At 52.6% G+C, this 10,472-nt stretch overlaps 3 protein-coding genes across 3 annotated transcripts; 1 reads left to right on the top strand and 2 right to left on the bottom strand.

Annotated features, from left to right (window-relative positions):
* Window positions 1–302: 302 nt before the first annotated feature.
* Window positions 303–1,040, bottom strand: MFIFM68171_05779 (uncharacterized protein; the record flags this gene model as incomplete). Its single annotated transcript, XM_071061199.1, has 1 exon — window positions 303–1,040. The coding sequence occupies one exon, from the start codon at window positions 1,038–1,040 to the stop codon at window positions 303–305; it is 738 nt and encodes a 245-aa protein (XP_070917300.1).
* A 5,148-nt stretch (window positions 1,041–6,188) lies between these two features.
* On the bottom strand, window positions 6,189–8,073 carry MFIFM68171_05778 (uncharacterized protein; the record flags this gene model as incomplete). The annotated part of the gene is made up of 2 exons (XM_071061198.1): window positions 6,189–7,728; window positions 7,787–8,073. The coding sequence occupies 2 exons, from the start codon at window positions 8,071–8,073 to the stop codon at window positions 6,189–6,191; spliced, it is 1,827 nt and encodes a 608-aa protein (XP_070917299.1).
* Window positions 8,074–8,811: 738 nt separating this feature from the next.
* Window positions 8,812–9,505, top strand: MFIFM68171_05777 (uncharacterized protein; the record flags this gene model as incomplete). Its single annotated transcript, XM_071061197.1, has 2 exons — window positions 8,812–9,170; window positions 9,232–9,505. 2 exons carry the CDS (start codon window positions 8,812–8,814, stop codon window positions 9,503–9,505), a joined length of 633 nt encoding a protein of 210 aa, XP_070917298.1.
* Window positions 9,506–10,472: the final 967 nt, after the last annotated feature.

The following is a 10,472-nucleotide window of genomic DNA, read 5'->3' as shown; positions in this document are numbered from 1 at the left end:
CATAATCCCTAGCTTGGACCCTTTGCGTCTGCATCATATTGATGGTCCCCGTGGGTATTGAATCAATATCAATGAGCGAAGGAAGACGATACCCATATTATATAACATGTATGTTGTTCCGAGGGAATGTCTACCCAAGTCTCGTCTCTCAACTCTTGCTTACGACCATAGTCCACCAATAAAGCTCTTCAAAACGCATGTCCCCGACGCCAAGTCAACAACGAGCGTCCCCCCCCCCCCCCCCAGACTTATCAACTTAGGCCGAGGAAAATCAATCCTCAAGATTGGTGCAACCTGCCAATTCAAACTAGAAGATAACCAGCGCCCGCGGTAAACAGCAACCCCAGAGCATGTCCGGACTGAGTCGTGTATCCCGAGCGGGCGGCAGAAGACGGGGTCGATGTGGTCGCAGTGCCTTGCGAAGCAGTGGTTGTAGACAGGGTGCCGGTCCCAGTCGCCGTCGACGTCGCCGTCATCGTCTCTGATGCGGCCGTTTCTGAGCTGGTCCCACTTTCTTGGGGCGTTTCTGAGCTGGTCCCGCTTTCTTGGGGCGGTTCTTCGAAGCTAAGGAGCTGCGTCGCATTGCTGTTGTCGCCCGCGTCTGAAAATCGCTCGAAGCTTGCCCAGCTTGGTTGCCCATCAGAGCCGTCCTTGAGCGAGGCACAATATTCCCACATGGCATTGCTCGCGCAGATGCTCTCCCCATCGCTCACCACATTCCCGCCGGCCTCGGTGCACGAGGTTAAAAGCTGCGTCATCATCCCGGAGAGGTTGTCGAAGAAATCATTGCCCGACAGACACGCGCGGCAGTTGTGGATGTAGGGGTACCAGCCGTCCGGGTTTGGAACGCATATGCAATCTGTAATCCCATCGCCTAGCCCCTCGGGCGGTCTGATCTTCTGGCATCGGACCATTGTTTTGTAGATTGGCCCGCAGGGGCACTCGTCCAGCATGTTGGACCCAATCCCGGCCGCGGAGGCGGAGTGAGGGAGGAGAACGAGTAGCACAGCGAGCACCACGAGACGTGTAGAACGAAGCATTTTGATTCGGGTAGTTGGATTATCCTTGTGAATGCGTCAAGTGTGGAAGGACGGCTGGGTCTTATATTTTTGAAAAATCGGTCGACGAAGCCTGGAGGCTCATTTCGGCTCCAACAGGGCTGAGAGGTCAAACACTGCGTATGGGGGTCATTGGCCAATGGAAGCAGGTTTATCATCCCTGCAAGTCGTTAGTCATGCAATATAGGAATACAAAACTCCTCCCCTGTTACAGGGGTTCCCCGTCCGGTCCGCCACACATCTCTGCAAACGCTGTCTGTGGTATCCGCAATAATCTCCAGCCTGATGGCCCCCTGAAATGGTGCAGTGATTTCAGGGATCACCTGCGAGGTCACCATGAGCTTCACACCGTAGTGCGCTTGCAGTCGTCCAGACTTCTCCTCTATAGATCTTGTTCTCTGGACCCCCCAACACTCATTGAGCGCGTCCGCGGCAATGAAGACTCGGTTATGTCTCCTAGACGGTCGCTCGAAGCAGCTTGAGGGCCAGGAGTTGCCGCCTGGGCATACTTTAAGTGCCCGAGGTGGGGACGGAAGATGGCGTGGCACGGGAACGATGGCCGCCAATCTAACACTGTACAAGTCTCTGGCCGCAGCCTAGTTCCTTTCGGCCAAGTGTGGGTTTGGGCGGTGAGGTTCCTGTGCCCGAGCGTTGAAGAGGTGGGTAACCTGACATTAACTGGCGAGAGTTTTGCCTGTGCGATTAATTGGATTGTAGAAGTGGGGCCATAAGAGTGGACCACGGGTACAAGCAGTACCTCACGCCTCTGACCAGAACCCCTTTCTTTCTAACAGCCCTGCGTATCCGTCCCATTCCCAATCTGGTCGACGCCCTTCAGCAGCCCCTAAAAGTACGGACCATTTAGGTCGTCACACCAGGTGATTTAACCTGCCACATGAAAACGGAGTGATGTGTCTACCAAACTATTTCACATTCCGGCACGGATCAACCAGGGGAGAGAAGCGAGTTGACCCAGAGGATGACTCGGAAACTCTAGCAAAGTTTTCACCATCTGTTACTTTGGTTCCCAAGCTTCCACTTGACAGAGCACACTGCACCGGTCTTCTCTGCCACGTTTTTGTATTTAGTCGCCTCCCATGTATTTTCTTACCCCAAAACATGAGAGAATCGTTGAGGACGTGGTTGGCGCACACACATCAAAGATTTGATGATATAGCACTTATATTTTATAGGCGGTAACTCACGATATTTAGGTAGACCTCTCTCTGAGCCCAACATGAGCGTACAATTTACAAAGGATTTAGGATGAAATGGATAGGGAGCATGAATCATTACTTTCGGGGTTATGTGCCAGCAACAGTCTATGACCTCACACATGCAATAACTCCCGTGCTCCTACCAACGAGTTGGAACACAAACCACTAAAAACCTAATTTGCACCAATTATTTCTCTATGAGTACATCAAATCACTACTAGGTTAATTGTTTGCAATCGATTGACCGATATCTATCTCTTATCTATCTTGTCAGGCTGCCCAGCATTGTTACTTCTGCATTGTGACACCTGGCAACTCAACTAACTTCTGCGATCCAACAAGCTCCGCATACTGCGGCTCGGTGTACAACTCAGAAGGAGGAGCGAGCATTTCTGGCGGCAGAACATGTCCCGGATATGGGGGTCCTGAGTATTGCTGGTCCCCATAATATCTGGCTCCCTTCTTGTTCTGATACAACTTCCAAAGCAAATAAGCAATAATGCCGAGGAGGATCGCGCAGACAGAGACCCCGACGCCGATTCCTGCCTGCGCTCCAGTGGACAATTCCGATGACTGGGTCTGACCCGGTGACTGGGCTTGATCTGATGGCTGGGTTTGGTCCGACCTATCCGGCGTAGTCTGGGTCGGTAGTGGGGCCGAAGTTGTAGTTACGCTGCTGGTAGAGCTTGTGGGTATCGATGTGGTCGTCCTCGCTGTCGTGGACATGGAAGTGGAAGTCGCCGTTACTACAACGAATTGGGACCTCGTGTCGTCCCAGATTGCCCATGGCTCCGGATTTGAGGGAAGTAACTCGAACCGCTCAATACCCTCATCGCAGCAGTTGGCTACACCCTCGCAGCAGAGCGATGTATCCCTGCTAGTTACATTGGCGCAGGATATCAGGTTGGGTCCCATTCCCTGGTCTATTTACGGGCCTAGTTAGCAAGCACAACCTAGTGTACTGGCACGCCCCGAGTCTCCAGGTAACAAGAACGGCTCGGGGACCTCCGTATCGCCTAGCTAATAGATAATGGGATCTGCGGGGAAGAGATAAACCGAGAACGTACATCGTTGAGTACAAAACGAGGGGCATTCGGGCGAACTCCATGTCCTATCCGTACATGACCCTCTGATCATATGCTCCCCAGGCCGCTGGCATGACCTATTAGAGAGGCACACTGCACCTGGCGCTACCCCACAGCACACGCTATCTTCCGCGTCTGGGTCGCAGGGGAAGTCGCCAATGGCTTCCCCCGAGTTAGGGAAGTAGCATCGATTTTGGGCAAAAGCGCAATTGAATAATAATAGCAAAAAAGACAGAAAATGAGAAATTTTGGCCATCTTCGAATCTGCCACCATTAGTGGTTTCAGTATCTAGAGGAGAAGAGAAGAACAAAGGCGACGCAATGAGGAGATAGGAGGATACACTCATCTAGTTCTTCCGAGAGAAGAAGCGAGAGTTTTAGGAATCAACCGAAAAACCTGAGATCTGTGTCCTCATGGGACAAGGATTGCATTGGTTCAAGCATTAGCCCGGATTTGCGCTTGCGGCGGAGCACCTCTTTGTAATACAGCGGAGAACACCAATGGGAATTATGCAGCCAAGAGCAGCGACAAGGGACCTGGTCCGGTGTCGGCCAATGACCAAGAGGCATAAACGGGCTTCTCGAACCAACAGACCGGGACTGGAATGAACTAAGAGCCAAGATTTCCTGCGCCACTGATTGTTGCGGTGTTGGGGGCCGTGCGGCTGGCGGTCTGAAATGCTGAGCGGGCGCCTGGGGTGTAGCGGCTAGGTTGGGTAAGGCGGCAGAGAGGATGGGGCGGGGAGGGGGGTCCCGTGATAAGCATTTCGGGCATTTGGTGTTTCGGCTTTTACCGTTTGGAGTGTGTTTTTCTAGATTGTTCTATTCTATCCTACCTGAACCCTCCCACGTCGCTGTCATAGGGCCATACCTACCGTCGAGACAAAACGTAACGTGGTGGATAAACAGTAAGGCGACATAATAGGAAGGGAAGGATACTTAGATTGCCGAAGCGACGGTAGACGATATCGTAGGTACCCGCGAACCGGCGCAAAGCGTTATGGAGCCGCTTGCTCGGGTCGTGTGCTTGGCAGGAGTAGTATCGTTAGACAATGACTAGGTTTCCGAGGCGGTGCCGGCGTCTTTTATAATTAGGTTGGTTTAGCGACTTAGTAATAGTCTTGTGATTGACCTGGAAGAAGGCGTTGACGGCTGCAGCAATAGGTTGTTTGCATAGCCGTAGCCGGTTACCGCACAGATGTTGGAAATGCCCCGTCCTTGTGGTTGTCGGCGGTTTTGTATGAGTGAGTCGCGAGTGCTGGGCTCTAAAACGCCGGATAGACAGTGCCAATGGTCGACATGGGGCTCATAAGTCCTAGTGGGAGGAGCTACGGAACTAGAGTTACGGGTCGCCCTATTAGTTGAGGGAGGCATTGTAGGTTTTGGCACCCTAGGAGGATAGCGTCAGTGGTCACCATGTGGTCTGCATTTGCCTGTTGGTGGTTGGGCTAATACTACCCGTTGACTGCAAGGGTGGAAGAGTGGTTGGTTCAGGAATACCGGGCGGGCAATACCAATCATCACTATGCGATTCATATTCTCGCGCCGTTCGATGCGTTGTGGTTGCTGATAAGGTGGGAGGCGTTCTAGTTGTTGATAAGGCCAGAGGTGCTGTGGTTGGTTTAGGGATCGCCCGGAGGGCAGTGTCAATGATCACCGTGAGGCTTACATTCACCTGCTAGTAACGACGTCGAAGTTGTTGTAGTCTAAGAGGGGGAGAGGTAGTAGGCTCAGGGATTTCCGGCGGGCAACGCCAATGGTTACTATAGGGAGTATAGGTAACTGTTGGAGCTGTGCCTAAGGTAACTAACGAGCTAGAAGTAGTGCTTAACGGATATAGCCCACAGTGCCCTAGAATATGCGAACCAAGGTTAGTAAGTATATTACTTACGTGGAGCAGCTAGCGTCTTATAGTAGTCCCTATACAATCTATTGTAGCGCGGCTGACTTACGTGCATCCAGTCCTGTGGGAGACGGCTCGATGTTGGAAACCACCCCTGAGCTATACACGTGCTCCTGACACGTTGGGGACATCAAGGATTCGCTATTAAGCCCTAAACGTACACACTCCGCGCCAGACTGGCTACGTTCGGTCTCGGTCATATCTCAGCCACCGGCTGAGCCCCGCGTAGCTTTACCCACTACACGCTAAGCGGCTGGAGAACTTTGACGGCTCTCAGGAGCTCGTAGGAGTGGGTGCACCCAGTGGCCCCGTCCCAGCTGCTGAATATCCACCTGTCCGCTGAAGAGCCGTGGTTTGAGCAACACAGAGGCGTGGGGAAGCGCCTCAACTGCTGCACCCAGCAATCGGATCTCGACATCGCGGAGGCGGTGAATAAGGGCACGATTCTCCATAAACTGCATCTCAACCTCCAATTGGAATTATGAGAGCTTCATCATGAATGAATACATAAAGCCCGGGTCCTGCGCTGTATATGGAGTCCAATTGCTTTTCCAGATCATCTCGGCGGTGCTGTGTTGATCGAGAGGGATAGGAGGTTTCGCTACACTGTTGCAAGCTGTATACTCAAAACCATTCAAAAGACCATACGCGCAAACAATGCAATTGTTCTGTCATGGACGCACATAGCAAGTTCGAAGCTATAGGGACTGAAAGGGAAGAATGCCTTGCCAAGCGATGTTATCCCTTCTATGCTCTTGCCCTGACCGCCTAGGATCTTCCGATACGGATATTGTGACACTGCAGGGAGCGAAGAGGGAGCTCAAGAATAGAGTGTAAGTAGAAAGAAAGAAAGAAAGAAGATATACCTTGTTCTAATCCCAATAAGTAGGAGGCTTTTGAGCGGTATAATTAAGTCCTTTTCCCTTTAAGTCCGCTTTAAGTTTTGAATAAAATCTCTAACGCTAGAGCCTTTGGCACGAATCTCCTTTTGAGATGCAGCTAACCTTTTGGTTACAACCAAACCATCGATTTTGCGCTGCTGCTGCCCTGTCCCGACACCTGGTATCTCTTTAGCCACAGCTTCCATCAAAGTATCGACGAAGGAACGGTTCGGGGTGGCGCCTATGTCCACCATAAAGTACTTGCGGTTGTGCACCACGCTCGACTCAATACGGACCTGGACGCTGTCATATCCTAGGTTCACCGCCGGCTTGAGCGGCTGCGGCTCGAACACCCTGGCCCATCCCCCAAAGGTGCGTGCTTCTTCCCAGCCGTCAAGAACATGGAAGCCAATGTCGCCTGTGTCCGATACCGAGCCCAAAAGGACGGTGAATTTAGCGCGAGATTTGTCTAGCCGCTCAAAGACAACCACCGCAGCCAGCCGGTTCCGTTGCTTGGCCACACTGAACGCGCTCTTGATGCCTTTTGGGATCCAAGGCACACTTAAGGAGAGGGGGTTGTCGGATTTATTTCCCATAGTGCCGTAGAGCTTGTACAACATGCTATCGGGCCCGTTACGTAGCTGCACGATGTGGTCTGGGTAGATACGAGGCGGGGCTGACCGGTCAGGGTTTTGACGGACGTAGAAGGTAGTGATGTTGCCACGGGCGGCACCACTGCCTTTGCCGTCGATCGCGGCGATGGTGCCGCTGCGCACTCGGGCGTACTGGTCATAATAATTTGTCGACATCTGGTCACTGCTGGTGTGGCTTAGACGCCTAAGGAAGATTCCCGCGAACCCATCCGTCTCGGAGGGCCGAGGACAGTTGAGCGCCGCCACGTAGAGGTCGTTAGACTCAACGGGAGTGAGGCGAAGCGTTATCTGCAGGCCGTGGTTCGTCTTGAAATACGGGACTCGCGGCTCCCAGTCGTAGTAGGCAAAGAAGCTCCCCGAGCCCTTAAACATACACGGCGAAGAGGTGAGCAAGCCTGTAAGTGCGTCCGGATCAGCGTTATCGTCTCTCCATGCGAATAACGACTCGTCGCTGGATTCCTTCATGATTTCCTCCTGGAGTCGGATGAAGGCCTTTTCGTTCTCGCCGTACAGCATAGGCATGTTGATGCCAAAAAGTCCTAGGAGACAGTAGGCACGGTCCTCGATCCTGGTGGTGACCCTCTTTGCCGCCCATGACATGCGTTTAGCGATGCTGATGGATCCGATTTCCTGAGAGCCCCTAAGGACGTTCGTATCGATGCCAGTAATGGAAGAGAGTCTCGTGTACAGGCCAGATTTTCGCCCTAAAAGGATCCAGTCGCTCGTTCGGTTAGATTTCTTGGGGATTTCGGGGGCGCCAATCCTGCGCCGTTCGGTGAAGAACAGAACTTCCTTTGGTGCGATCAACTCTTGCAGGGTCCATCCTCTAGTGAACCATTCATGGTTGGCGAATTCCGGATCCGTCTGTGTGTCCGTATCCTCGGGCAATCCGGCAAGGTAAGCGTAGCAGATTGCTGCGTTTTGGTAGTACCTACTTAGGTAAGGCAGGGAACTCAGATGATTGAGGCTCTGGACAATAGGTGTCTTACCTGTACATTGAATTGATGGCCTCGGAAAGCTCGGCACTGCTTGATTTATCGATACAGCACGTGTCACACCACAAGTACCCAAAACCATCTCTTTGTGCTTGCCTGCAGGCGCCCTCGAGCTTGATATAGCCCAGCTTGTGTTTCGGTCCTCCGTAGATCTTGTCCCTGACACTTGTCACGTCCTCAAACAGAATCTCTTCGTCCTCCCAGCGATGAGAAAGTATCGCGTACGTTGCGCCGTCTCCCTTATCCTCAAGCCGTAAGGTTTGCACATTAAGAAGCCGCATCTTGTATTAAGGGGACAAAAGATATGTATGAAAAGTGCAGAAGGGGGCCAAAAAGGCCGTACCTAGCCACTTTCCTGGCGCAGCTTTATAGGAAGTCGCAGGGAAGATCGTTCTTTCAAGCCTAGCTGGTGTACCTCGTTACGAGCCCTGGCCGAGGGCCTTGTGCCGTTGAGAGTGGGGTGAATGAAGGCAGGGCTTTCTACATGGGAATGAGACCTCGATTGCCGATTGCAGCCAAGTGTCCAGGCTGAATTCATAGAGGCGCAGCCCTACTATAGCCCATCGGGCCCAACCGGAAGAGTATTGCCAATGCCCTTCAATTGGCTCCTAGCGAGTTCAACTGGAGAATGGTGTGCAGCATCCCACGCAGCCTTATCAACCACATCCACCCCTCAGCCCCGAACATATTAATGAATGTCCCAAAATTAGGTAACCCTTCACCTTCCAACCTGCCGGCGTGGCACGACACAATGCTCTGAGTGGTTGATGGCTTGGCTGGAGCCTTCCGGGGTTATAATAACCGGTCTGTCTTAACACGCGTGGCGGCGGGAGAGAGATATTGGTATCTTGGCACTGTAATACTGACACTCAACTATATAGTTGAATGGCAACAATGAGTGACTGCTGCCGGGCTCTTCAACCGACATGGAACGTCCCGACTGGAATGGATCGGGTAACTTTTGAGCTGTCTAATACACTGCTGGCAACATTCTCTCCAATCTGACCGAATCTGGCCAAATGGATTCTCGCGCTCCGATCACAACCACGGTAGATGTGGACGCGGGTCACGCCCGGGACGATCGCATTGCTGTAGCTCAGCCTGCGGATACAGCAGACATCGACGAGATAACAGCAACCAAACCAGCGCCACCCGAGGAGATGACGTTGAACATTGCTAGGAACAGCGACCGGACTGGTGAGCCCAAACCCGGGCCAACGGTCAAGCTTCTATCCCAAGGTCCCAATGGGGTTTGGCGACCCGAGAACTACGTCATCAGACTTACGGATCTGAGCGAGGAGCCCGAGTTTATCGACTGCCCCTATTGTCACAGTCGCCAGCGAACCAGAGTCGTGCCAAACGACAACGGCGAGACTGCGTAAGTGCTAATGAATTCGTGAATCCCTCCGGCATCTCAAGCTGACGCGATAGTCATGCAGGACTGCCGCTTTGTGCTGCTGCATATTCTGTGGCGGCATTGGCGCTTGCATACCGATTCTCTGCCACTGGGGTGCGGACACTGACCACTACTGCAGTGGCTGCAGGAAGCATGTTGCTCGCAAGCTACATGGTGGTAAAACGGAACCAATTTGGCCGCAGGCGGCGTCGGGGTACAAGCCCAGCCAGTATCAACCCATTAAGATGACGGTACCGACCGGGAAAACCGTTGGGTCCAAGTCCGAGGTGACCAAAAAGGAGCCGGGTACCCCTTAGGTGCTGTACACCATAGTCAATAGAGACGGGAAGTGTCAGGGATGGATGAGCGAACGCAGACAACGAACGATTTGGGATAATTCCTATTTGATTACTTGTAGTAGCAGCAATGTTGAGTCTTTAGTTAGTGTACCAGAATTCTGTCGGAAATTTAGAATCGGGGCGTCGCTATGGTTCGCTGAGCCAACCCAATAACGCTCCACTATCACTCGGCGGCACCTGGGCCCAAAGTTGCGGAACACAGGGATAATTTCATTTGTTGTACGGCTGCTAGGCAGGTGCTAACATTCACCATCTTGGCCCTCGACTCGCAGATACATCACGGGCAGGCCGACCGTTGGAGGTCGATGGACGACATGAAGACGTGGGTGGCGGATTACAAATCCATTCTGCGGTCTATACCGTTGAGCGAGCGAACTGCACCGCCGACCTCGCCAGGGTACAAGCCTAGGACGTACAAGGGCGTAAATCAAACCACTACTTACTCCGCCGGGCCGGGCCAAGAATTGGCCTGCGGGCCAAACGGGTTCCAATGTCGATTCTGCTAGCAGTGATTCGTCGCCAGAGGAATCCGATGACAACACGGGGGGTCCTGTCCGTCGATGTGGCTTTAGCTCTAACTCAGCTGTGCACTTTGAACAAGCTATAATCAATGGCGGTATTGCTACAGGCAGTGTTCATTGACAGCGCGGAATGTGGTTCCAGGAAGATGAAACCAGCAGCACCTTCAATATGTGGGTGGTGAAGGCGGTATTAGCAAGACCCGCATCATGCACGCCATCAAGGACATGTTCCGGTTGAGTGACAGTTTATATACACTGCTGCTTACCGGCCCTAGCGGAAAACGCCGCTGCACAGGCAGGCGGAGTTACACTTCATTTGGTGTCGGGTATAGGACTTGACGGCAAGAATGAGAATACGACGAATATATTGGAAGAAAAGCTACGGTGGAAGAGCAAGGGTGGGG

Source organism: Madurella fahalii (assembly GCF_045866475.1).
Source record: "Madurella fahalii IFM 68171 DNA, scaffold_3, whole genome shotgun sequence".
NCBI classification, from domain to species: domain Eukaryota; kingdom Fungi; phylum Ascomycota; class Sordariomycetes; order Sordariales; genus Madurella; species Madurella fahalii.
The sequence above is the reverse complement of the archived record's forward strand: the minus strand, read 5'-3'. Positions and strand labels throughout refer to the sequence as shown.